This window comes from Perissodus microlepis, chromosome 3 (assembly GCF_051167445.1).
Source record: "Perissodus microlepis isolate ML-2025 ecotype Zambia chromosome 3, ASM5116744v1, whole genome shotgun sequence".
Taxonomy (NCBI): domain Eukaryota; kingdom Metazoa; phylum Chordata; class Actinopteri; order Cichliformes; family Cichlidae; genus Perissodus; species Perissodus microlepis.
The window spans coordinates 51,127,648-51,155,631 of record NC_140463.1 but is presented as its reverse complement, the minus strand read 5'-3'; the positions used below and the strand labels follow the sequence as shown (position 1 = coordinate 51,155,631).

General features: G+C 41.1%; 3 protein-coding genes and 1 long non-coding RNA gene across 10 annotated transcripts in view; 2 read left to right on the top strand and 2 right to left on the bottom strand.

Moving 5' to 3' along the window:
• The window catches only part of LOC146391817 (protein NLRC3-like), a 94,253-nt gene that overhangs the window by 21,922 nt on the left and 44,347 nt on the right, over positions 1-27,984 (top strand). For 2 of the 7 annotated variants that reach the window (XM_084915818.1, XM_084915768.1), the window contains one exon: positions 35-2,430. The exons of the other annotated variants lie outside the window; for them this stretch is intronic. In XM_084915818.1, the coding sequence (XP_084771944.1) occupies positions 35-53 (19 nt within the window). In that variant the 3' untranslated portion in view covers positions 54-2,430. Of the gene's footprint in view, positions 1-34; positions 2,431-27,984 lie in introns of those variants that run through there. 7 annotated transcript variants of the gene reach the window in all.
• On the top strand, positions 6,788-10,085 carry LOC146391822 (uncharacterized). Its single transcript, XM_084917273.1, has 6 exons — positions 6,788-6,824; positions 7,798-8,028; positions 8,120-8,470; positions 8,616-8,683; positions 9,194-9,237; positions 9,970-10,085. The coding sequence occupies exons 1-6, from the start codon at positions 6,788-6,790 to the stop codon at positions 10,019-10,021; spliced, it is 783 nt and encodes a 260-aa protein (XP_084773399.1). The 3' UTR covers positions 10,022-10,085.
• On the bottom strand, positions 13,050-13,839 carry LOC146391821 (uncharacterized). The gene is made up of 3 exons (XR_014798955.1): positions 13,678-13,839; positions 13,397-13,552; positions 13,050-13,165 (listed from the first exon to the last, which is right to left on the bottom strand). It is a non-coding gene; the product is annotated as an uncharacterized LOC146391821 (long non-coding RNA).
• LOC146391820 (uncharacterized) lies at positions 14,013-15,322 on the bottom strand. Its single transcript, XM_084909708.1, has 5 exons — positions 15,104-15,322; positions 14,891-15,008; positions 14,725-14,816; positions 14,509-14,623; positions 14,013-14,146 (listed from the first exon to the last, which is right to left on the bottom strand). The coding sequence occupies exons 1-5, from the start codon at positions 15,320-15,322 to the stop codon at positions 14,013-14,015; spliced, it is 678 nt and encodes a 225-aa protein (XP_084765834.1).

Here is a 27,984-nt window from a genome sequence, read left to right as displayed (position 1 = left end):
TTATCTCCTCTGCTCTTCCTTCTTCTCTCTGCAGGTGGGAACCATGGCAATAAACAGGACGGTGTGTGTGCTGAGAGAGGAGGAGCTGTGTCCTGATGATCCAGAGAGGTTGAAGCAGCAGCAGCTTGTGTGTAGAGACGCTCTGACTGGGCCATGTTACTGGGAGGTGGAGAGGAGAGCTTCATCCAGCAGTGACTGACAGAGGAATGAGAAGAAGTGCAGATGACTGTCAGTGCTGCAGAGTGAACTGCTCTGAGAACAGCTCCACTGTCAGACACAATGTAGAGTCCAGCATCATCCCTGTGTGTCCCTCTGGATCTGACAGAGGATCATCAGTGTATCTGGACTGCTCTGCTGCTGCTCTGTCCTTCTACAGTCTCTGCACAGTCTCTGTCTGACTCTGGCTTCAGACTCTCCTGGATCAAACTCACCTGGAAAGACTTTCAAACATCACTCAATAGATTTGAATACAGAATATATTTGATATATACTGTAGATGTACTGTAGAGTTGCAGTTTGTCACTTGTAAATACAGTCTGTGAGCAGCTATGAGCTGAAAGATCTTTCTAGAAACAGGAAATGTTTTCACTCTTCTGTTGCTTTTTCATATATTTCCACAACATTAATATTGATCCCACCTGTCTCACCTGCTTCATGCTTTTATACATAATAACAGGACACGTGTGATCTGAGCGCTGCTGTGGTTGCTGTGCTGCACGTCTTCATTTAGATAACAGAGACATCTAGTGGTTCAGAGGGAGAACTGCAGGAGGTGGAGCTGTGTTTTAGCATGGAAAACTTTTTATCTTTTAGGCGCAGATACAAATATGACAAGTATCAGTGTAAGATACAAAAGGTTGATGGTGTTTTTTTTTTAATTTTTCTTGTAACGGTATAAACAATGAAAGGTGGTGGATTGGCCGGATGCTGGTCGATGTGTAAAAATAAGTCAGTTGTTTGGTGGTGGCTATGGCGGAGCTTCCACAGAGGCAGCAGGTGGATGAGGGAAAGTGGAGGCAGGAGGGAGAAGGGTCTGGCTGCAGCCACTGGGGAGGCGCCATATTGGGACCTCCACACTAACCTGAAACACGTGACCTCCACAGTAGGCAGAGATACATTCCTGCATGGATCATCGACTTTTTTTTCCTTTTTTTAAAGAACTTTATTTAACAAACAATGAATATACAACATACGAACAGATGAAGTATACAAATGAATAGAACATGAACACACAAAACCAGGGGTAAAAAGAAAAAAGTAATAATTATATGAATACATGCAAAAATTCACATATATATATTGTTTTGAGAGCCTTTTTGTTCGTGGAGTCTGATATTGATTGTATGTACAATTCCACATCCTTAAAAAATGACTGAAATATGGTATTTTATTAGTAAACTTACATTTATGGATAAAAAATTTAGCTAAAAGTATTTACAAATTTATTATAAAAAACATTTATCATTCTTCTTGGGGAACTTAAAGAAACAGAGTAAAACATTTTCCCATCGTAAAGAAAACTCCCTTAACCTCCTAAGACCCGAACTCTTCCACGACATGGATTTTTAATTTCTCTTTGATATTTGGGCTGATTGGGGCCCAATGAATGTAAAAACAAAGAATTACCAGATTTTTTTTTTTACCTTTTTTTTTTTTTTAAGAAAAATGAGAGCCACAAATGAGGATTTTCATTTAAAATTTTGATAGAACAGTGGCAGTATAACATCCTCGTAAGTGGATATCAGGCCCATGTAGAGCAAAATTGAGTATTTTGGTCTAAATAACCCAAAATGTGATGTCCACATATGTGGACGATGAGGAGGCATTCAAACAGGTCAGTAGATGTTTGCCTGGCCTGTCATCTGCAGTGTTTTTGTGTAGAGGGACTTCTTCCTCTTTGTTTTTCAGTTTGCAGAGGACATGGAGCTCTTTTTAAAAGCATGTGCTGACGAGCAGGGACTACGGGTCAGTGCGATGTTTGACATTTAATGGACAGATGAAGGCACTGGCTGTTTGTTTGTGTTTTTTATGTGTTGTTTGTTTTTCAGTGTACAGAATTCCAGTTAAACTTATTATAAAATGTTCACTTGTTTCCGTACTTATAGTAAAAATTTAAGTGTAAATGTAACAGCATTGTTATAACTTCAGAGTAAAAAGCTTATTGTTGATATTAACATTAATGTATTATCCTGTAATCAATAATATTTTTATACATTTTACGCATTAACCCTCTGATCTCTATCCTGGCCATTTGTGGCCACTTCACTTCTTCTTCTTCTTCTTGTTTGACTGCTACACTGCAGTGGACCAAAAGAATGACGCAGGTTTGATCTTAAGGATCTAATAGTTGTGTGTGTTTGTGCATGACACTGCAACGCAAACATGTATTTGCAAGATAGACTGGAATAAATTATGATGCATCAAATATTACACAGGCTGCAGTGAATTTTTGTTGATACAGGTTATTGAGCTTTGAGTTTCCCAGTCAAACTTAGCTTTGACACACATGCTAACACTTTTACTCTTGTACATTTCATAACAAGACACCATAGCCAAAATATTAGCTCTCAAAAAAAATTGAAATCTGCAGCTGCAGCACACACAGCAACAAACACTGTTAGTAAATGTGTCCTGGAGTTTCTGCAGGTGCAGAAAGTGCTGCTGCTGTAAGTAAGACTAACAGCTTCCAGATCACTTATATTTCTGGAAAGATGGCAAGAAGGGCATCACTGCTCATTTCTACAATCTCCCAGATCTTGGAATACAAGCCCCTGTCCCATGAAAACCACTTCACAGTAGTAGGAGTCCACTAAAACCTACAAATGAAGAGTGATCCTGGAAGAAATAGGGCGCACACTAGTGACCTCAACAATTGCAAGACAGCCTTGTCCCCGATGCTTATATGAAAAAAATATGAAGATTTATGAAACCATTAGGACTTTATTACTGTTTTATCTGAAAAGCTACTGGTAATATATAACCTAACTGGGATTTAAAGTGTAAAAAACAGGATGTAGATCAAATTTTGGCTTTGATGAAAAGGACTGGAGCTAATTTAAAGTGTCGGTTTAAAGTCGGTAAAAGTAGATAAATGTTTTAATAAATATACATTTTACAGCATTTTGTGAACATACACAAAAGTGTTCATTTTTGGCAACGGACAAGCTGAGAGAGAGTTTTATGTTTTTTGCTGTCCTTGAACAAAAATAATAGTGCACAATAATCAATGTTGATGTTAATCAATTAGATGCCCCAGACTCTACTATTAATAATACAGCGGTCCCTCGTTTATCGCAGGAGTTACGTTCTAAAAATAACCCGCGGTAGGTGAAATCTGGGAAGTAGCAAACTTTATTTTTTACAATTATTGTAGCTGTTTTAAAACTGTAAAACCGCTCACTACATGCTTTATACCCGTTCTCACTCCTGACGCGTAAAATACTGACGATTTGTCACGTCCCTTAACGTCTCATGCTGACGCTAAAGGTACCCTTCCACGTTTTTATGAGACGCTGTGGGTTGTCAATTCATTCCAATATGAACCCGCTCGCGGCGATAAGACACGCTTCGAGCAGAGGCTCCAGCCATCCATTTACTCCAATAATAACTCCGTCACGGTGAAACATGAAGCACAATCTAACTGGAGAACCGGGGACCCTCTCCCCTGACGTGTTTTTCCCCCTAATTTCTTTTAATGACATCGTTAACATTTCTCAACAAAAACACACGAAAGTGTCACTGATAATTCAACAATAAAATCGCTTCATGTTGTGGCCATCACACAGTGTTTTCAAAATTGATTCACGATTTGAAAGTGCGCAGATTTAACGTACATAAACCTTGGTTGGGTTTATTATTTTATTTCACACGTAAAACACATTTATAGTTTTATCCACCATTCCTGTTAGTTTTGGATGCGCTCGGCTCCAACCAATCAGACCAATTTACGCTAACGGCGCACTAATCCCATAACTGCATACCCATAATCCTCAACCGCCGTTGCTATGGAAATGAAGACAATCAGCAGCTTGACGCTACCCGTTATTCCTGTATTTGTTCTAAAATAATTGTGGCGTGGGTGTGGTCTCTGGCCAGCTGCAGAGGAGGGGTGACGCAGTGAGCTCCCGGGGCGGCGCAGGGGCGGGGTGAACAGGTGTGCTGGGATCTGACAGTGATTGTGTCTCTTTATATGTTGGCAGTGACAGCCGGAGGAGGGAAGCAGACGTGACAGCAGAGAAAGAGCGGGAGTGTCTGTGTCCCAGTAAAAACCACAGTGTTAAATAAAAGTTGTGCTGCTCCAGCGTATGTTTCTTGGGTCCAACTTTACAATAATAACCGGCGATAATTATCATCATAATATGAAAATAAACTGGCCCAGTGTTTAATGGTGTCATTACAAATTGGTTATTTTATTTTTTTTAATTATCTTTTTTTTTTTTTTTTTTTTTACAAATTGCAATATTTATCTACAGCGCGCCTTTAGCGACACGTCAACAGATTTTAAGCAAGGCGATTGGATGGCTTTTACTGCAATGCATCTTGGGAGTCATAGTAAATGTATGTTTCAACTCACGGTCCTGCTGCCAAGTGGTTTTTCAAAACGAGGCAGATCCTAGCTAAGTAAGTTGAGATAAACTGTTGGTGATTTGCATGTTCACTGAAAATATTAATCAGCTGATATCAAACTTGAAATGTTTTTACAGAGCAGTCTGTGTACCAAGTAGGGATGGGTATTGATAAGATTTTCACGATTCCGATTCCATTTTCGATTCTGTTTAACAATTCGATTCTTTATCGATTCTTTTTAAAAAAGGAGAACACTAAGGTCGATTTGCTTAGAACTTTGTTTTATATCTTCTCTTTGAACAAGATAGAAATTTAGGAGTAACATGGCCTTACAAACCCAACAGTGAGATCTTAAGAGATCCAGCCTACGGCTCTTCAATGGGGTGTCACAGGGTCCCCAGAAAAAAAAATTGTAAATGTAAAATAATAAAATAAATATTCTTCTGTAGAAATAACAAAGTATAACATAAATTATTCTGTAGCATGTGTGGCATCTGCTGTGGCAAATGGGTGCAAGCCTTTTACCACAAACTTAATCACTGCTCGGTGACATTCGTCTATCCTGACCTGAAAGGAGACGCTACTGGTAGAACTGCCAGCATCTGAGCCAGCCAGACTCTGTCTCTCTCATCATGATCACCTAAATGCACAGTAATGGCAGGTTTTGTAATAAGGCAGATTGCGCTAACATAATATGCACTGTTAGTTGATTATTTACCTGCCGCATTAACGGGAGAGGACGTGCAAACGTTACCGCTGCTGCTGGGTTGAGATTCACGAGTTAAAAACACAACATTTATTTAAGGTTGGCGCGTGTTTTGTGAGCAAATGGTTTTGCATATTTCCTCCCTTAAATGAAATATCTACTTTGCAAGTATTGCAAGTTGCCCTGTTGTCATCCGTTCTCGTAAAGTATAATCAAACTTTTGAGCGTTTGAGCCGCTTAGGCGCCCGGTTTCCTGCCAGGTAAATGACGCTCCGCAACGTGGTGACGTCATTCGGGGCGACTGGAATCGATAAGGGAATCGTTTGCAAAAATGGCAAACAATTCCAAGGAACTGAAACAGTGGGAACCGGTTCTCAACAAGAACCGGTTTCGATACCCATCCCTAGTACCAAGAGAACTACTTCTGCAAAAGTTTATTTAATGTTTCCTTTTGTAATATATTCTCCTGTGTAAGTCACTTGCTTGGCCACCCAGCTAACGTTAGTACTGCTCTATTTTAGCAATGCATCTTTTCTGTAATTAATTCAGTATTTTTAACCCTATTCTCATAATTTACTCAATATTTACGACTGTAATCTCTTAATTGATTTTTTTTCTAAACATGGTGTAATACTGCCTATTATTATATTATTTATTTCTTTGGTCAGAAATTATTTTTGTAATCATCTCACCAAAACAGACCTGAAATAATCCCTACATGTTCCATTTTCATTTGCAGAAATGACAAAGCCAAAAACCAAACCATGCCCTTCCTGTCAGGCTCCAAACACCTGCAACAGGAAGACATGCAGTGGATGCCTGGGCAGCCTGAACGTAAAGGAGGGATTGAAAAAAAACAAGAACAGTTTAAAAACAGCAACTGGGCTGCCTCTGTTAAAAACAACAGAAATGTGAGCAGGGTGGTTAATTCAGCCCAGTTGTCAGTAAGTTTAAAAGTTCTGATCTAATAAGCGGTTGGTCTGCTAGACAATTCTTTATTAATCACAGTTGTCAATGTTTTCTTGTATATCATGAAGTAAGAAACTAACAAGACATGTATATACACATAAAATATTTATTTATCTAAGAGCATAAATAAAAAGTTATTCACATCAGAATAACATCATCACACTAAAGACATCAAACTAGAAAAAACTTCAACTATTTTAATTTAAGCTACTTCTGATTTTTAATTTAATCGGCTATTAACTGAGAGAAAACATTTCAAGATGGATTTTATCATACAGTTACAGGTTTGGTCGCCATAAATACTTTTTAACTATCTACAACAATAAAACAACAAAGATGTGAAACTTAAAGGTTTGTTATACATCCGTTTGCTTACATGAAAGACTGGCTGCATGTTTTTCTTTGTTGTTCTTGCAGGTTTCAAAACTACACGCCCTGGGCTACCAGCCAATTCTGTTTCTTGGACAGTTTGACCGTAAGGGCCGTATAGTAGGGGACGTGATCGCTCACATCGAACCAGCGGAAGGTGCTGCACGTGACATCCTCATGAAGATGAGGAAACTTTATGAACACCTTCTGAGAAGTAAGATATGCTTTGTCCATTATCTGTAACCAGGTCTCCTTATCAGGTAGCCTATCCTAGCTGTCTTTGGGTGATACTCATGGTACACCCTAGATAAGTAGGCAGTTCACCACGAGGTACATAGAGACAAACAAGATGGTGAAGACGAGGATAGTTCAGAGTCACCAGCTATTCTATTCTACTCTACTCTATTCTGTTCTATTCTATTATTCAGCCAAGTTTCAGACCAGTAACCTTCTTGCTGTGAGGTGACAGCTGCCCTACATGTCCTGTGGCTAACATGAAAATAGTGTTATATCTGCCTTATTACCTCTCCATGTGGTGTTCACATCACCAAAGCTAGCCATCGAGAACCTCTGGTGTTACCTGACTTAACAATTTTGTATATGTGTGTGTGTGTGTGTATATTATGGTCTTTCACACTCATGTATATACAAATGTAATTGTACAAATCTTCTCGAACACCACACCTGATAATTCTCTTTGAGACTTTCTAGTATAACAAATACATATGTAAACATGTTACCAATATGAACACAAAGATTCTTATACACTTATATACTTCTTAAGAGGTCACCTGATTACCTCCCTGAGGTCGTTAGCATCACCACTGTACAAAACTCTTAAGTCACAGTAGGTTGAAGTGTCAAATGTTATGCACTACAAAGTCAGGAAAGTCATGTCATCAGAGGATAAAAGTCATTAGCTCTCTGGATTTATAGTCACACTCATTAATTTATTAATGTACAAAGTAGAAAAGCACTACAGATGTCACACTACCCCCGAGGGCACTTGTACTGAATGATTTGGGTCAGTGAGGGTGTGAGATGCCTTATTTGATGCCAATATTTACAAGTTGTAACTTTAGTAAAAACCTAACTGAAAACACTTATTATGCTACTTATTATGTGTTTATGTGTACTGTACATTTTCAGCCCCTTTTAATGAATATTTAGTATTTAACATTTTGCAGAATTACAAGTTTCACCTCCTGCTAAAAGTTCTACACCAGCAGCTGGACCATCCTCTGCTGACAATGTGGATGCTGGACCAGTCCCAGACCCAGAGGCTCTAAACCAGGAACTTATTCTTCATTTAGAGCCTGAACCAACATCTTCCCTCTGTCAGCCTCCTGCATCCTCCTCTTCATCGCCGCTTCCTCCTGCATCCTCCTCTTCATCTCTGCTTCCTCCTGCATCCTCCTCTTCATCGCCGCTTCCTCCTGCATCCTCCTCTTCATCTCTGCTTCCTCCTGCATCCTCCTCTCTGTCTCTGCTTCCTCCTGCATCCTCCTCCTGCATCTCTGCTTCCTCCTGCATCCTCCTCTTCATCTCTGCTTCCTCCTGCATCTTCCTCTCCATCTCTGCTTCCTCCTGCATCCTCCTCTTCATCTCTGCTTCCTCCTGCATCCTCCTCTTCATCTCTGCTTCCTCCTGCATCCTCCTCTTCATCTCTGCTTCCTCCTGCATCTTCCTCTCCGTCTCTGCTTCCTCCTGCATCCTCCTCTTCATCTCTGCTTCCTCCTGCATCCTCCTCTCCATCTCTGCTTCCTCCTGCATCTTCCTCTCCATCTCCACTTCCTGCATCTCCCTCAATTTCTACGGCGAACACCTCGGATGTCCCAACCAAAAAAAGGAAAAGGAAAGGTTAGACGTTATGTTATTGTAAATGTACAAAACACATGACAGGTTCGTTAAGTTTGATAAGATTTCTTTTTTCATTTTTGTTTCATTCTTTCATTTTCTTCAGTTTTACAGACCTCATGTAAATATTTCATTTGTTATTTTTCAGAATGCCGAAAACACCGTACACAGAAGATTTTCAAATATGAAGAGATAGTAGACAGGAGAGTTGTAAATGTAAGTAATTTAGCCTGCTGCTGTGCAGACTTGTTTACGTCTTTGGACTTCCCGGATTTGAACTGTGCCTGACTGACTATCCATAAGCTTTTGTATTTGATGAATCGACACTAATTCAGCCACTGAGTCAGGATTTTCCTCCAAATAGGACATTAAATAAGAACATACCACCTGATACGACCTGGTCGTGCTGCCTTCCTGATGTTTACGTGCTTTAAAGTCCTCCTGACATCATGCTCAGAAGGAGTGATTGATGTGGAGGTGCTCCTTCCCATTCAGTAACATCTGCTTCAGTTAGTTTTGCTTGTGAGCCACAATGTAAGCAGTGTTGCTTTGCTGACATGCACTCGATGCTGGCAGTACAAGCATTGTAGTGGTTCTTATGTTTTTGTAAACTAATTGTATAATATATTGAGCCATTCAATAGTACACAAATGTTTATAAGCTCCTTTTTGTATGCAACTTGCATGTCTTTCTTAATTAATTGTTTGTTTATATCATGTTTTTCAGGAAAAAGAAGAAGTTAAAGTCAAGTGGAAGCCCTGCTCAACATGGTATGTAGTAACAACTTTGTTGGACGGGAACAGACATTCATATTGTTGATAAATAGTTATCACCTCAATTTGAATTCATGTATTTGGACTAAAGTAAATTGGGAGCTTTTAGCTGTCAAGCTGCTCTTCTGTGAGGAGCTTGATAGCTGTCCACCTCCAAAGTTCATTATGAGTTTTGGAGGTGGACGTGGTCAACACTTTTAAGAGTTGGCATAAGACTTTACTTCTTTATAGAGCTTATAGTTAGGGCTGGTTCAGGTCAGCCCTTAGTTATGCTGTCACAGGACCAGACTGCTGGGGGTTAGTGTCCCCCCCCCCCCTCTCTCTGTCTGTCTCTTTCAGGGTTATGCAGGCTCAGTATTGGTTGAAGATGCAGTCACATCTCCTTTTACTAAAACCTCTCCCCCTCTCCCTCACCACCATCTGTAAACATACATGTCTCAGTAATGCAGTTCATGCATGTTACTAACTAAACTTCTTCCCTGGAGTTTCTGTGCTCTCTCATCCAGCAGGTTCTGAAGCATCGTGGCTGCTGCTGTGGTCCTGCTTGACGTCTGCTTCATATATTATTACTCTCTGACTTCATTTGATTAATTTATATTACAATGAAGGTGTATAAAGCATGACATGAATATAGAAGATATTTCGTCCTAAAAAATTGTCATATGTCACAACCTAAATTATCCTAGTTTGTGTGTGTGGTTGTTGTTTGTTATGTTTTTCTCCTGACAGTGGCAAAGTGTGGGATGACACATGGGAACCTGCGCAGTTTTACACACAGTAAACCAGGCACCACAGGTCGCAGAGATCGCACAGTTCACAGTTTGTAGTTCAGCATAAAAGTTCAAAATAAAATATTTACTATACAATTCTAACCAGTGTCAGTCTCTGTTTCACTCTCTAATTGTGGCTTAAGTACCTAACACATTCATGAGTCTGATCGATCAATAATATCTTCCCAGCACTCGATATCTCATAGTTTTACATATCAGCCAACATTATTGTCTACATGCTCATAAATATAGAAGTGACTTGGCTATTATAACATGTTGCAAGTTAAAGTAATACTGCACTGCACGTAAAGTAAGTAACATCTTGTATGAGGGGATTAGGGTCAGCAGTACTGTGTATGGGAGCCTAAAGCAAAGTTAACTGCACCAGTAGCAGCTTCACAACATGTTGTATATTATACGTTTCTACCTTTTTGTAATATGTCATCTGTCATGTTTAGATGCAGTGACAATTGCACATTTGGAGTCGTGGTCATATGTGGTTTTTATATATATATATATATATATATATATATATATATATATATATACAGGGTATTAGAAAAAAAATTGACATTTTTTGCTATTTTTCTTGTTTGTTTGCCAATCATTATTGTGTACATATTACATATGTAACATTATTGTTAATATTATTATTAGATACCAAAGATACAATTTGATTAAGGGTTTTCCTGTCATAATGTCAATAAAAATGCAATTACACGCGTAAACAATAGGATCAAAATACACTTTTAAAAAGTCTGTTGATCAAATACTGATTTTCAAATCATCAAAGAGGAAAATAGAGATAAAATAATCTGAATACTAACAGTGATCTTGGATGATGATGGAGGCTTGAATGGATTATTCTGTTTCAATCAATAGGTTCATATCTATGACAATAATTTGATAAGTTTAACAGGTTGGTTCAGGCCTGGCAATACAGCAAATATTCACAAACTTTTGTTTTTGAAGAATGTTTATCTTTTTTGGGATGAAGCTATCTGGCAACATGACACAGCCCTTTACCCTCATCTGTATGTCTATCATGTGGCTATGGTACTGGGTTTTGGTTTGATGCATATGCAGGTTACAGCTGGGGAATGGCAGTATGTTGTGGATTGATTTGGCATGTTCAACCACTGTTACACCAAACTCTCTCACTTATAACATGATCAAGGCCTCTTACCCAGTGTCATGGATTCTCTGTAGTTTTGGGGACACAGGTCCAAAGTCTGAGGCAGTGAGTCAGATCAAAGAAGGCAATGATTCTAAAATGGGAGTTTACTCGTGTCATTGTATATATCCAGGAATATGTGCCTGAGGATAGTTGTCATGAAATCAATATTAAATCAAAGTATTCCTTAATTACCACAGCTGGCATGAGTTCTCCAAAGCTGCCTGCTGTCTCAGGACCTGTCTCCAAAAAGGACCAGGGAGCGCTAACATGTTATGTTCTAAACTGATGAAGAAAATGCACATTAAACATAGTATAAACTTACTATGTTAAGTAATGTGAAGAGGATGCCTTTAGCTCCTATTGGGTTGGTTCCTTGATCAGTGCAATACAGAATCATTAATCGGGTTTGATGTAATGTCCTTCAAACACGTCAAAATGAGGCTCTGTAGTCTGTGTGGCCTCCACATGCCTGTATGACCTCCCTACAACACCTGGGCATGCTCCTGATGAAGTGGCAGATGGTCTCCTGATGGATCTCCTCCCAGACTCCAGGACTAAAGCATCTGCCAACTCCTGGACAGTCTGTGGTGCAGTTGGTGGATGGAGTGAGACATGATGACCCAGATGTCCTCAAATGGATTCAGGTCTGGGGAATGGGCGGGCCAGTCCACAGCATCAATGCCTTCGTCTTGCAGGAACTGCTGACACACTCCAGCCACATGAGGTCTAGCGTTGTCTTGCATTAGGAGGAACCCGGGGCCACCCGCACCAGCATATAGTCTCACAAGGGGTCTGAGGATCTAATTTCAGCACCTAATGGCAGTCAGGCTACCTCTGCCGAGCACATGGAGGGCTGTGCGGTCCCCCAAAGAAATGCCACCCCACACCATTAGTGACCCACTGCCCAACCATTATGCTGGAGGATGTTTCAGGCAGCAGAAGGTTCTCCAATATGTCTCCAGACTCTGTCACAAGTACTTAGTGTGAACTTGCTTTCATCTGTGAAGAGCACAGGGCGTCAGTGGCAAAGTTGCCAATCTTGGTGTTCTCTGGCAAATGCCAAACATCCTGCACGATGTTGGGCTGTAAGCACAACCCCCACCTGTGGACGTCGAGCCCTCATACCACCCTCATGGAGTCAGTATCTGACCGCTTGAACAGACGTGCATATTTGTGGCCTGCTGGAGGTCATTTTGCACAGCTCTGGCCTTTCTTTCCTACCCCACAGTACCTTTCCTTATCTTTTGTTTCCTACTCTTTTACTTAGTCTTTGATCACGGTTGTCTTTCTAGATAATTAATTTCATTTGCTCTGGGGCGAGTCACTGGCTCGGGTGCATTCTGGGACTGTCAGTTCACCAGTGTGCTGGCATGCTTCTTAACAAACACACCACTACAGCAAACATCTCAGTTGTACTTGTTGATTTCTTCAACAAAACACTGAACAAAAAATTTCCTTGTGAGTGTGCTGCCTGGTGCTTTTAAATGTTGTGGTAATTTGAGCAGCCCAGAAAGCATCCCATGAATTAAATGATGTTATTGTATCTGAACATGTAAACTAGTCATTAAATTAGATGGGAAAGAATGATTCAGGGTAAACAACTGCACCAAGGGAATTACATTTTTCTTCTCAACATGTAAAATGTCTGTTGATAAGCAATTTCTAAAACAGACATTATAAAAATCACATTAAACAGATGTGATTAACTTTTTATTTTACCAAACATAACATCAATGATGACACAATCAGTCTTCATCAGAAGTGCTCAAATCACTCTCAGCGGCATCGTCTGGAATGTCCTCCTCCTCCTCCTCCTCCTCCTCCTCCTCTGAGTCCATTTCCAGGAGTGGTTGGTGGCTGAGGATTCTCTTGTACACGTCCTTTACTTTGAGCGTTTCAGCTTTCAGTTCACTTTGCTGTTTTTAAACCAGGCTATGGAGTCCTTTCTGTGCATCCTCCGACATGCCAACAAGGGAGGCTGTAAAAACAACAAACCTATTAAATATAAGTAAAACAAACAAACAAACAAACAAAAACCTCACCTCATAAACACAAGGAATTAGGATCATAATTAAACTTTTTTTAAGGGACAAGGCAGTGTCAGCTAGCAACCCAAATATAGGTAAAAGATCCAGTAAGACTTTAGCATCTGCTATTATTTTCAATCAATTCATCACCAAATGTATAAATAAATAAAAGATGTGCTTACAGTCTGAGGAGATTGTCCCCAACACCACAGATCGCATTCGCAACACTGTCCAGTGATGCTGCATCTCCCTGCAAAGGATCATCTCCTCCTCTCTCAGGCGCCTCACAGCCATCACCTTCTCAAAGACCTTTCTCTTTGTCCGGAGGTCAGCAGCAGCTACAGTTTAACAACATCAGATGTGAAAACATAGTAGCATATTATGATTCAAGAACAAAACATTCAACTACTGCTCAGATACTGGGAGTTTGTTTAAAAAGGATATTTAGAAATCAAGAGCTTACGTTCACTTGTGCTCTGCCAGGGCCAAACGTCGGTCTGGATGAGGGCATCACTGGATACGATTTGCTTTGTTGGTTCAGCGAGCTTGTTGTAGTCGACAACAGCAGCCGCCAAGCGTTTCTTCTCATCTAAGATGACCCTGTGAATTCTGTGTCGCCTCTTGTTGCTATCTGTAAATAATCATAAAAAAGGAACACCTTCACATAATGCATATATTTACATTTTAATCTACACTCATCAATTTGTTTGCTAGAACAAATCACATCCAGCTTAAACAAACCTGGATCTGATTTTATTCTGTTTACAAAGTAGCTGTACAAGCTGTACAAACTGAGCATCAAACGGTCCATTTCAAAGAAACTGGGACACCATTTTGTCTGTAAAGACTTTGTGTTCGCACTCTGATGATGACGACAAGCTCCTCTATTGGTGCCTGCAACGCTCCAAGGCTGCCATCAGTTTGATCACTTTCTAAGTGAGAGGAATATTAATCAGAATACAGGATGAGTAACAGTCACCAAACTACAGTGGACTCTGTAATCACTGACTTGATGATATTCATTATAAGACATCTGGAGCCTTCATGTGCTGCATTATCATGAGATAACAAGTATGTTGGTGTTCAGGTTTATAAAACCAACTAGTACAACATCATTTCAACCCAGGTCCAATCCAATTTGATCAAACGCAACGACTCTGCCATCAATTCTGCTTTTACAAGGCTTATTTTTCATTGTTTGTTGACACCGTCAGAAAGATCTTAATTCTAAGTTCTTTAATGAGGCCATGGTGGGTCCTGTTGTTATACACGACTGCATTATATTGAGACTCACCTTCAGCCCATTGCTGCACATCGACCACCCATTGCTGCAGTGTGTCGTCATCCACACCCAGCTCATTTCTGCTCGCATTCAGGCTCTCCACTTGTTCTCTAAGGATCCTTATGATCTAAGAATACATTAATAAATGTCATTCATATGGACATTTTTAGAGTACTGGTGTTTTTCCCCCATTACCACACACATTAAAATGGGTGTTGAAAAAATGACCTTTAGATCTCTCTGGCTCAAAGTGCGGCCCAGTTGTTCCACTTTCCTTTTGTTCCAGCCCAAAGCCAGGAGGGTCAGCATGTCTGTTCGCCCTGCATTTCAGTTAGTATACAAATAAGAATGAATGAGCAGGAGACTGAGTGGAATCTCACACACAGACACACACCTGCTTTAGACATGTACTTCGTTGTGATGGCCGCCCTAGACAGGAAACTGTTTACTTGTTCCACCTCTTCTCCAACTGTAGAACCGGCCCCATCCTGAAACGCACCTCCCCATTTGATCTATAGAAAGGAGGTCACAATACATGACTGCTGAATTCATTCAACCTTATAACAAAATGTCTTAAACGTATCCAAGACTACAAGCTGCAGTATACCTCGCATATCCAAGTGTGAGCTTTAGCATGCATGACGGAGAGAAAAGGACGCATTGACAAGAGGTTCCTCAGCTCAGGGCACTGCTGAGCCACGTTGGTTAAATATGGGAAATATTTACAGGCCACATCGGAGCAAAGGAACATAATATGTCCTGGGACGCTAGCTGCCAACTTCCTCTGGAGAAAAAGGGGGTAAGCAAAGATCTCCCCTCGAAACATGTCCAATGCAGCTAGGAGGACTAACAGCAAACAAACAGCTATTTCCATGCCCTCTTCATCCAACTTCCCAAATGCAAAAGAATTAGCTGAATTAGCCTTAAGTCACGTTCACACAACACCTCATAAAAACCATGTTTTTATTTTTTTAAATACACATGGTGACAAAATGAAGTATGCATTAAGATAAAGTCAAGTAAATAGTATTACGACAACACCAAGAGAAAAACAAAATAAATATCCACCCATCCAAATATGTATCCACACACACGTATGTGTATATGGTTATGGTCATTTTAACAAGATTAACGCTAACAGCACTGATATATATGTGTATCTTACATCATTTGTGTGTCTCTGGATGTATTTCACAAACTCAGCAACTTCCTCATCTTTTTCAATGAAGACACCTTCAAAGTTCGCCTGCTCTGAAGTGCTGAACGAACACAGTGACAGTTGTTCCTTTACTAAAGGCATCAGCTGATATTCGGCCAGTCTTTTAAGTAGAGGACAAACAACAGAATATTCAAGGACAGTCATCATAAACATTGATTTGCACAATTTCCTTAAACTTGACAAATTTAGAAACTCACCCTTCCAAAATGGGCTGTTCTTTCATCCAGCACTTTGACAAATGCCTTAAGTGACATCCCTGGTGCAGCTTCTTAATGTCATAGAAAGACTGAAAGACATCCATTGAAAACAGGGTGCAGAAATTTAAGGTGCCAGGCCAATATCCACTACCCTGGAAGTCCTTAACTGAGGGGGACCACATTAGGTCACAGCTGGTGCAGCTCACCACTGGCAGTGCAAGGTTATAACGGCCTTTAGGAAGGATAAGGAGAAATCCAGTCATGGCTCAACAAAGGCATTCATTTTTTTCATGTTGTGAAGATTTCATGTTGTTTTCAAAGCGGTCTGGTAAATCCAAATGACCTTTGACAGGTGCCCACATATACTGCGGGCCGAGGGTAATTCAAAACAATGTAGTAATGTACAATTTGCACTAAAACCTGCAAACACATCTATTGTGTGTGTACTGTGTGACAAAAGAGCAACTTACCATTTATGGTTACAAGAGCCACAATTGCACCGGGTGAAACCTCAACGTTACCTGCTGGGCAGTCACACACACGGTCTGGCCTTTGCACAGGCAACAGCCGAACTAACATTAAAAACACACAATATATATAAAAAGAATTGGAAATTAACTGATACACAATAAATATACAATAACAGCACAGACTCATAGTACATAGAAAGAAATGCATAGGACTTAAAAACCGTACCTATTGGCTTGTGAAACTCTGATGAAGGCTGCAAAAACCCTCCAGAAGAATAAATAGGGCACCTCTGTGGGGGAGGAGCTTTGCCGAGCTTTAAAACTGGCACCTTTCGCACGTACGAGCACGCACACATGCACTCTCTTGCACGCGCGTTCACTCATCCGAAAAAGGGGCACTTCCGGGCCATGCGGTCCCACTGCGCATGCTCTGTCTCCTACTGGTCGTGTTTTAAAGAAAAAGCAATATAATGGAGAGAAAAGGGTTTGGTTTTTATAGCTTTTTCATGGGATACCCACCACACTTTCAGCAAGAATTTCCACCTCCAGCTATGGCATTCACATCAGACATCCGAGCAGCCTCTGACCCCCTAGGTATGTCTGCAGATATCCGATCTTCATCACTCCATCAAGAGTCTACAGAGACTGATTTTAATTTTGCGTTTAGAGGTGTGTGCGGGTATGTTTATTCAATTAAATATAGTGATGGAAAAGTGACCCTGTATGTAGATTCTGGTGAGGGGAGATTTGGGGAGTTGGCAGGACACACTCTATGTCTATCAAAAATTGGAAACCGTTTCGCTCAGTCGTCTGTCCGGACCTGGATCAACCGGGGTTCCCGGAGATGCTTTATGTTTCGCAATGGGTCAGTCCAACAGGACCTGAACTCTACTGTGTAGAAGTGGACCGTTTCAATCGTCCTGGTGACAACTTCATTTTTCTTAGTGTGTGTGAAGACAGGGAGGGTGTAATTGCGGACAGGGGCCTCTAAAGAGGTTGAACCCATACCCCCTCACCCTTGAAGAACGTTTATCATGGTTTAAGGATTTGTTTTTTATTCAGTGGTCAGACTGGAGAGCACTGCAGCGGGTGTTTAATGAGGTCGATAAGACTATCAAGAGAGACAAGGTCACCTCTTCTTATGAGAATATTAGGAAGCGTCTTGTATATGATCAGCTCGCACATGGCCCGAAGATTGGTTTACCTTCTGCCATGTTCAATTCAATTCAATTCAATTTTATTTATATAGCGCCAAATCACAACAAAAGTCGCCTCAAGGCGCTTCATAGATACAGAGAAAAACCCAACAATCATATGACCCCCTATGAGCAAGCACTTTGGCGACAGTGGGAAGGAAAAACTCCCTTTTAACAGGAAGAAACCTCCGGCAGAACCAGGCTCAGGGAGGGGCGGCCATCTGCTGAGACCGGTTGGGGTGAGAGAAGGAAGACAGGATAAAAGACATGCTGTGGAAGAGAGACAGAGGTTAATAACAGATATGATTCAATGCAGAGAGGTCTATTAATACATAGTGAGTGAGAAAGGTGACTGGAAAGGAAAAACTCAATGCATCTTGGGAATCCCCCGGCAGCCTACGTCTATTGCAGCATAACTAAGGGAGGATTCAGGGTCACCTGGTCCAGCCCTAACTATATGCTTTAGCAAAAAGGAAAGTTTTAAGCCTAATCTTAAAAGTAGAGATAGTGTCTGTCTCCCGAATCCAAACTGGAAGCTGGTTCAACAGAAGAGGGGCCTGAAAACTGAAGGCTCTGCCTCCCATTCTACTTTTAAATACTCTAGGAACAACAAGTAGGCCTGCAGAGCGAGAGCGAAGTGCTCTAATAGGCTGATATGGTACTACAAGGTCATTAAAATAAGATGGGGCCTGATTATTTAAGACCTTGTATGTGAGGAGCAGGATTTTGAATTCAATTCTGGATTTAACAGGAAGCCAATGAAGGGAAGCCAAAACAGGAGAAATATGCTCTCTCCTTCTAGTCCCTGTCAGGACTCTTGCTGCAGCATTTTGGATTAGCTGAAGGCTTTTCAGTGAGTTTTTTGGACATCCTGATAATAATGAATTACAGTCGTCCAGCCTGGAAGTAATAAATGCATGAACTAGTTTTTCAGCGTCACTCTGAGACAGGATATTTCTAATTTTAGAGATGTTGCGCAAATGGAAGAAAGCAGTCTTACATATTTGTTTAATATGTGCGTTGAAGGACATGTCCTGGTCAAAAATGACTCCAAGGTTCCTCACAGCGTTACTGGAGGCCAAGGTAATGCCATCCAGAGTAAGAATCTGGTTAGATACCATATTTCTAAGATTTTCAGGGCCGAGTACAATAACCTCAGTTTTATCTGAATTAAGAAGCAGAAAGTTAGCGGCCATCCAGGTCTTTATGTCTTTAAGACATTCCTGCAGTTTAACTCATTGGTGTGTGTTATCTGGCTTCATGGACAGATAGAGCTGGGTGTCATCGGCATAGCAGTGAAAATGTATGCTATGTCTTCTAATGATGCTGCCTAAGGGAAGCATGTATAATGTAAACAGAATTGGTCCTAGCACTGAACCCTGTGGAACTCCATAATTAACCTCAGTGTGTGAAGAGGACTCTCCATTTACATGCACAAATTGGAGTCTATTAGATAGATATGATACAAACCACTGCAGCGCAGTACCTGTAATACCTACAGCATGTTCTAATCGCTCTAATAGGATATTATGGTCAACAGTATCGAACGCTGCACTGAGGTCTAGCAGGACGAGCACAGAGATGAGTCCACTGTCAGAGGCCATAAGAAGATCATTTGTAACCTTCACTAAAGCTGTTTCTGTGCTGTGATGAGCTCTGAAACCTGACTGAAACTCTTCAAATAAACCATTCCTCTGCAGATGATCTGTTAGCTGTTCAGGCCAAAAATCATCAAAAACCCAGAGGACTGAAAAAAAGAAAAAAAACAAATGGTAGGTTGTCTCTGTGTGAGAGACATTGGCATTATACCCGATATTTTTAAAAAATGCAATGTGTGGATTTCTTTTACAGACAACATCTGCCATATTGTGGACCGCTCAGAGTCTCCCCCTCCAGCACTGCTAATCCAGACCCCACCGACTCCGCCCCCCTCTCCAGGATGCTCACAGGACTCTGCAGGATCACACCCGTCTGAGGAAACGGAAATCAACATTAAACTCGTAACCTTCCACCTGCTGTCGATGGCACTGAATGAGTATGTGTGTGGCACTATGTTAAAGACAGAGACATGAAAATAGTAGCCCCCCATTTTATTTGATGCTCAGAGACATTTTCTTTTAGTAAGGCCACTGTAATGTCAGTTTTACTGTTGTTTAAGTTCCACCAGCAGAGGGCGCTCAGTCCTGTACGCATCGGTAGCTGATGCTACACTAGAAGAAGTAGTGTCAGTGGTGAAGAGGCAGTGTACGGCCCGCGCGCCGAAAGAACTGATTAATCAGACATTTTTCTGTCTTTACAGCTTCTCTGTAAAAATAAATATGTTGCACGGGAGATGAGTTGGCCCATCATTTCAGCAGTGTAACATATTTTGGCGAGCCAGCCAGGAGGTGGCACTAGTGAGTCAACACCATCACCAACCACCTTCTTTCCCAAGAGACGAACCTTCAATCAAAAGAAATGGAAACTCTGCAACCTCTGCGTGACGAAGTGAGTGCAGCCTTGTGGCAGTTGGAGAGAGAGCATCTTGTGGATGTCTGCAGGCGACTGAAATGTTCCGGCCTGGACAGCGCAGAGTCTCACAGCAAGACCAAGAGGACACTCATCAGGTTGGCAGAGGGCATGTTTGATGATGTGGAGAAAAGTGAGGAAGAGGATCAAGTAAAACAGTTTTATAAAGACATTGCTGTATACATCCAGAGACTAAGCAAAGGGGAGAGTCAGTCAGAAAGGGAACCCCATGGCACAGAGTCTGGGCAAAAGAAAGATCTTGAGAACACCGCATGTGCTACTCCAGTACATATTGCAGATTACTCACCCAGAGCCCGACCAGAGGCAATGCGAACTCTTCAAGAGGTAACACTGAAGAGGGAGTTTAAAATCTGTGGGCAGATTGGAGAGCATGGGCAGAAGGATAAGCTATCCTATCTCAGCTTGATTCGCCAGATTGAGAATGGGAGTGAAAAAGGGCACTCGGAGACTGAAATCGTGGAAGCAGTAATTAGTCCAGGAACACCCCTAAGAGACATGTTGGAGATTAAACATGGGTTAACACTTAGCAAACTGCTCACCATATTAAAGGGACACTATAGTTTTCTGCCCCATCTCAGCGGGAGCAGATAAACAGGGAGCCAAGGTCGTAGCTTAGGCGCCGTGTGAGAGAAAGAATGTGAATGTTTAGGCTTTTATGATTAGGTGGGGGCCACTAGAGGCTATAAGAGTTTGATCAATGCTCCACCATTTTGAGATCTGATGCTGTCTGCGTACGGTGTCCATCTCCCACGCGTGTGATCATTAAAAATCATCGTTTGACTCAACCCGGCCGGACCAGTGTTGTTATTGTGGTTTGTCCTCTTGTGTCCATCCCCAATATTTGAATCCGTAACAGTTTGGGGGCTCGTCCTGTGGTATTGGGGTGGAATTTTGGAGGTTTGGACGGTCCGAGGTTGTCGAACGGACAGGCACAAGCCAGTGGTCTGACGTGAGTGGGCATAAGCCGGCTTATACAAAGGTAAGGCACTACCTGTTGAATTATTTCCAAAGTGTGCCAAATTGGACATGACAAAATTGAAGTCTACTCACTGAAAGTACTGGTAAATGTCGGTTTTAATTTTGATGAAAAAATCTCATGAGTTGAAGCAGTTAGAGTCTGCTAAGAAATAAATGCAGTTAGAGTCTGCTGAGAAATAAATGCAGTTAGAGTCTGCTAAGAAATAAATGCAGTTAGAGTCTGCTAAGAAATAAATGCAGTTAGAGTCTGCTGAGAAATAAATGCAGTTAGAGTCTGCTAAGAAATAAATGCAGTTAGAGTCTGCTAAGAAATAAATGCAGTTAGAGTCTGCTAAGAAATAAATGCAGTTAGAGGCTGCTAAGAAATAAATGCAGTTAGAGTCTGCTGAGAAATAAATGCAGTTAGAGTCTGCTGAGAAATAAATGCAGTTAGAGTCTGCTAAGAAATAAATGCAGTTAGAGTCTGCTGAGAAATAAATGCAGTTAGAGTCTGCTAAGAAATAAATGCAGTTAGAGTCTGCTGAGAAATAAATGCAGTTAGAGTCTGCTGAGAAATAAATGCAGTTAGAGTCTGCTAAGAAATAAATGCAGTTAGAGTCTGCTAAGAAATAAATGCAGTTAGAGTCTGCTGAGAAATAAATGCAGTTAGAGTCTGCTAAGAAATAAATGCAGTTAGAGTCTGCTAAGAAATAAATGCAGTTAGAGTCTGCTGAGAAATAAATGCAGTTAGAGTCTGCTAAGAAATAAATGCAGTTAGAGTCTGCTGAGAAATAAATGCAGTTAGAGTCTGCTAAGAAATAAATGCAGTTAGAGTCTGCTGAGAAATAAATGCAGTTAGAGTCTGCTGAGAAATAAATGCAGTTAGAGTCTGCTAAGAAATAAATGCAGTTAGAGTCTGCTAAGAAATAAATGCAGTTAGAGTCTGCTGAGAAATAAATGCAGTTAGAGGCTGCTAAGAAATAAATGCAGTTAGAGTCTGCTAAGAAATAAATGCAGTTAGAGTCTGCTGAGAAATAAATGCAGTTAGAGTCTGCTAAGAAATTGGGTTGGAGTCCCAAGTAGTTTGATAGGGAATTGGTCATTTTGTGGGTTGGAGTCCCCATTGACCACTAGGTTGCACCTGCCTCAGTCATACTCTTGTTTTGGGGGGTTGACTGTTGTTTTAAAGTGTTATAAATTATTATAGGACGGCAGTTGGAGTCTGCTAGGAAGCGCAGTGCTCAGAGGTAACGCTTGCCAAGGTCGGGGACGCCTAGGCCTTGTCCTCTTTGAGGGATAGTCAGTTGGTCACTGTGGAGCTTGGGGCACTCCAGAATAACTAGTGGTTGCACCACTTTACCGTTTGGAACGGTGTCTGCGCTTTTTTGGACACTGTTAAATTGAGTTAGGGACTTTAGAGATTAGGCCAGATACAGTTAGAGGCTGATACTGGTTAATTGATTACAAAAAAGTTGGACTTTTTCGGTTGGACCCGTTAACTTAAATTTGTCAAAATTGTGTAGGCGCTAAATCTGCCAGGCCTGACAGTGGTTGTAAATATAAGACGTCTTTGTAATATAAAATAATAGAGCTGTGTGTGAGACGAGGCTGTGTGTGACGACAGCGCGCTGCAGCGCTGCGAGCTATTTTTAGACGGTGTGAACATGCAAATGAGGTGGCTGCTGTGAAGCGCACAGAGGAGTTTTGCTTCCGGTTTATCGTGTTATTGAGTGTTATAATTATGATTTGCAAATACTGTTAAAGACCTGTAAATAAGATGCTGATTTTGCTGATTATAATATTACAAATAAGGTTTTGAATGACTACGGTGAATGTTTGATGTTTGGCTGAGTTTTGATATAGAAAAGACAAATCGTGCATGATTTAGACCGACACTTCAGTCGGCAGAGTAAGACTGAGTGATAAATACAGCTGTGATTTGTTTCAGTTTTATGGTGTGAAGCAGGATTTATAAGATTTTTAAAGTGTCCCTTGGTTCAGCTCAATAATATAAGCGGTTACATTTGATTTACTGTTGGTTTTATCATAATATAGGGTGAGATCAAGCACGAAGTTCAGCTGTGTGTGTGACAGGAACTCTGCATGCCCATAAAAGGCAACGGCCGGACTGTGAGAAGTATGCACCGAGAGAGAGAGAGTAAAATCTAGTCAGATGAAGTGAGTGGATGTTTTCAGAAAAGAAATACTAAGTGAATGTTTTAGTGTGTTAATACAGGTGGATTTCTCCCAACCTGGAAACCTGAGTACAGCGGCAAAAGCATAAACAGAATTGGGACGACAGACAGGCCAAGCTTTGGCTCAAAAGTTTACAGCTTGACCTCACTCTGTCCCCACCCGGAAAAGAAGCTTAAAGGACATCTTCTCCTCCAGTTATCGGTTACCATCACTGGAAATTTGCAGGCAAGTTTTTGACTGAATTGTTATTGGCACCATGTGTCCCTGAATCTCACAAGCAAGCTCTAACTCCTGGCTGTAGACATGAAATGCTGTTATTTAAGGTGGGAAATCAAAATTTGGGAAACAAAATAAAAACACACACACAACCAGAGAAATGTATGAGAAAGGCACGTGTTAGAGGAATGCCTTGTTTGAGAAAAAAGTTAAAATAACCCACCTACAAACGCACACACACGCAATGAAGAAACAGCTTACATTCATGAACACGCGAAGATTTTCCAGCAAGGTTAAAGCAGCGAAACTTAACATACACCTGTTGTTGAATGATAAAGTTTATCCACTACTAACAAATAAACTTTTTGGGTTGCAGGACAACAATTTAACTTCAAAAAAAAAAAAAAAAAAGACACTGGTCTGACCAACCAGTGATGACACGACAAATTTAGTGGGTAAAAGATTCAAATTGTGACATGTTTTCTGCTGATTGATTAATACAAGTGATTACTGAATGAAAGAAAATTCCTTTTTGGGCTTTTAAACATGATCTTAACAATTTTAACATGTACCTGTGTTGTCCTGTCAGCTTGGTGGGTTATGAGTTGATTATATAGTGAGAAAAAAAACAAAAGAAAGGGGGAGAGAAGGCTGACACAGGGCCTGGCCCGGTGTTTCTCCCCTCTCTGAATAACACAGCCAACACAACATCATTTTCCTGTTCGTCTGTTTTTGTTTTGTTTTTGTTTTGTTTTGTTTTTGTTTTTTCTCTTTATGCTTGATTACAGGCTGCTTTGCCGAGGCTGACCTGGACTCCTGCTCTCCCCTCTACCGTCTTTGCTCACTCCTCTACCATCTTTGATGTGACCCTGACCAAATGCTACAGCAGCTGGACCCACAACAACAACCTGCAAATGTCAACAGTGCTGCAGGAAAACGATCTCATGCAGCGGAGACGGAGAGCGTTAAACCCAAGGCCCGTTTCACTACACGGGGGAGATTTCCAGACAGCTTCAGCTAACAGAGCTCTGACGAGACGCCCATTAAGCCCAGATGAAAAGTGAGGCCGAGCAAAAGAATGCTGACCTTAACAACTCTGCATTAAAACTGTGCAGGACAGTGACTGACCAACACGGATGATCGGGCAGCAAAAAGGGCGTGCCAGAGACAGGAGGAGTAACTGAGGTCAGGAGGCACCTCAGAATGGACAAAAGCACAAGAAGAAAATAAGCTGAAGGCACAGGTGTCGGGGCTCGGCCAGGAGCTGACCTCTGAGAAGAGCCGGACAGCAGAGCTGCAGAAGGCCGTGGAGCAAAGCAAGGAAAACATCAATGGACTTTAATCTGACGTGTACGGAAAAGACTCTGAGGTTTCTGCCCTCAGTAAGAGCTCAAGGCATCAGAGCAGAAACTGAGCATGGCTCAGGAGGAGCTGGCTGCTAATCGAACCCATCAGTCAGGCTTAGAGTCCCAGACACAGGACTTGAAACCAGGCCGGAGCTTGCTGGAGCAGGAGGTCGCCAAACCTGACAAGAAGCTCCTACAGCAGGAGCAAGCCCTGAAGGAGCTACAGAAGCAAAAGGGTCAAGTTAAGGAGGAGCTGGACAAGGAGAAGATGCAGGACACTGGAGAAAAGGACTGCCTCAATTGGGGCCAGAACCAGTATGGACAGAACTTTGAGCAGCAGCACCAATGGATGCAAACAGACTGAAATGGAGGAGGGCAGGACCCCAGGGCACGCCTCAGGCCGTGGTTTACCCAGAACACCAGAACAGGAAGGTGATGAACACAAACACACACAAACACACACAAACACACACATCTACATGCACTGACTCAGAATGAAGAGAAACACACATATGAACACATATGCACTCGTTGATTCACTGACAAACACACACACACACGCGCTGAGTCAATTGAGTGAGAAATGACGCACACACACACACACACACACACGCACACAAATCGAAATGCTGATTCAGTTCACTGAGAAGTGATCCACACACACACACATGCACACGCTTGTGCAATGAAGAGTGATGCACACACACACGCTGCTGCAATGAAGAATGCTTTACTAACAAATGCTTATGCTGACACGCAAAAAGCTGCACACAAACGTCCAAATACAGAATCTGTTACAACAACAAGAAGCCATTGATTGTTTATTGGTTAAATGTGTTTCATGTCACCCAGAGGGCGTTTGTGTAGATTTGGGGGACAGGGTCTAAAGCAGTTTGGTTATGAAAACAATGTCTGTGCGTGATGTCTGTTTATGGCTCAAGGCCTCGACTGAATTGTTTACTGTGCTTCACACAGCCTGATAAGGAGCAGTGGTACAGAGTGAAAATGATGAATTAACGGAGTGAGATTTAATTGAAGGAGGAACACACTGAAAAAAAATAAATAAATAAATAAAATCCAACAACTCAATTTGTTCTCATTGAGATGACACGATACGATCTAATAAGAGTGGTTAGCTGCTGAACTCACGGAATCCACAACACCGCATAAGATTTCAAACTACAGGAAAATCACTGGAGTTATAAGAGGCAGACAACGACACACACACCCCATGCATGCTATTGCTATTTATTGTGGATTAACCTGTCAAGGACAAGAACAAAAGAATTCTGCATCAAATACCGGAAATCATAGCTTTCCTGTATTTCCTACATTGTTGGCATGCTGGTTGGTGCTGTTGCTCCACATTAAGAAGGTCTTGGGTGCAGGTCCACAGTCTGGCTAGTTTGCAGTGGTTTCTCTCTGAGTGTTCTGGTTTCCTGCCACAGTGAAAAGTCATGCAGCTATTAGAGCTAGGTTAATTGATGATTCTAAATTATCCATGAATGTGAGTGTGAATGGCTGTTTGTTTCTATCTGATAGACTGGTCAGCTGTCCGGGGTGTACCCTGCCTGGTAACCTATCACTTCAGGGTTATTTCCCAGCCCTGGTGCAACCAGGAGAAAGATAGGAGGATGGTAGTTGTTGTAGACCCATTCAATTTTTATGGTAACCAGGATCTAGACTTTGTTGAGCCGTATGCAATATGAAGACAACATGTAGTATTTAAGTGACCAAGTAGAATTTGAATAAAAGTTATTGAATAGTGTTGAAATAAACTGACAGAATTGAAGGATCAAAATATTCCAGGAGCTCAACTTACTCCATCTGAACATGTTTCAATCGTGTTTTATGAACACAAAATGCACAGGTTTACTGAATATGAAAAGGTTGTGTTGATTTAACTCAGTTGTTTAAGTTTCTGTCGGAGCAAAACATTTGTGTGCAACCAGTGTCCATTATTGAATCAAGTAAATCCAACACGTTTTTTGTCAGGGCAAAAAGGAGTTACGGTCCCTGTATTCCTGCACAATATTGTCCCAGGAGGGAGAAAAACTTTCTGGTGAATTTTAGTTGATTTTTGGGTTTTGCTTAACACTAGGTTGATTTCATCAGTGAGGTTTGGATTGTTTTCTTTCTCTAAGAGAGAGAAAGATGGTTTTATGCTTGGACATGTTTGCAATGGGCCCCAGTATTTGTTATTATATGAGTATTTTATTGGTTACGTTTGTTTTTGCTTTTGTTACAGTGCACTGAAATAAGAACATCTGAGAGGTGTGATCCACCGGTGGTGATATTTTGGTATTTTGTGAGTTCCTGATTTAACAAATCAGCTCTTTAATCCAGGCCTGAGAGATTGAACTTTAAAGCGCTATAAAATATTCTTACTGAAAACAGTCGCAAAGTGTTTTTCTCCATGATTATAATGGGCTTGGGAGAAATTCACTTATATGGGACATTGATCACATGAGAAGTCCTGAGCCTAAAAGGATTGCAGCGAGTCAGTCCAGTCAAAAAACAAGGAACTGTTTTCCTTTAAAATGATGACGTCATCTTGCTGGTGAGGGAGGCTCGAATAGGTTGCGCGTGAGACTCCATTATCAGCAACTTCTGGTATGAATGTGTGTGGATGTATGCATGTGGCTGGACTGTGATGGACTGACGACTAAAAGTTTTAACTGATTTGATACTGAGACAAAAACGGTACCGACTTTAGGATTAGTAAATGTCCACAAACAATTCACCCAGCCTATAAAAAAAAAAGGTGGATGTTTTGTCTTGCTTTGATTTGTTTTTACAAGAACAGAAGGATGACAGAGACTAAAGGGGGAGGCTGTAGCTTCACATGAGCGTGAACTGCAGACTGAACCCTTTGGTGGCTAATTTTGAGTTACTGATGTTTGCATTAAGAAAATTGTGTTTTAGTAGCTGTGTTTCGATTAATGTATCACATTATATTGTTGGGAAGGTTAAATGCTAAAGTGAAGAAAAGGTTTGATTTCACTCATGACTGAACATGTTATTATTAACCATAGCAGCCCACTGTTAAAGTCAATTAACTTTTATAGAGGAAAAAAGAAAAGAAAAAAGCCAAAAAAAACACTCTATTGAGGTCTGTGAATAACAGGGGAATGATAGGCGTGTCACATTCAAACTGGAGAT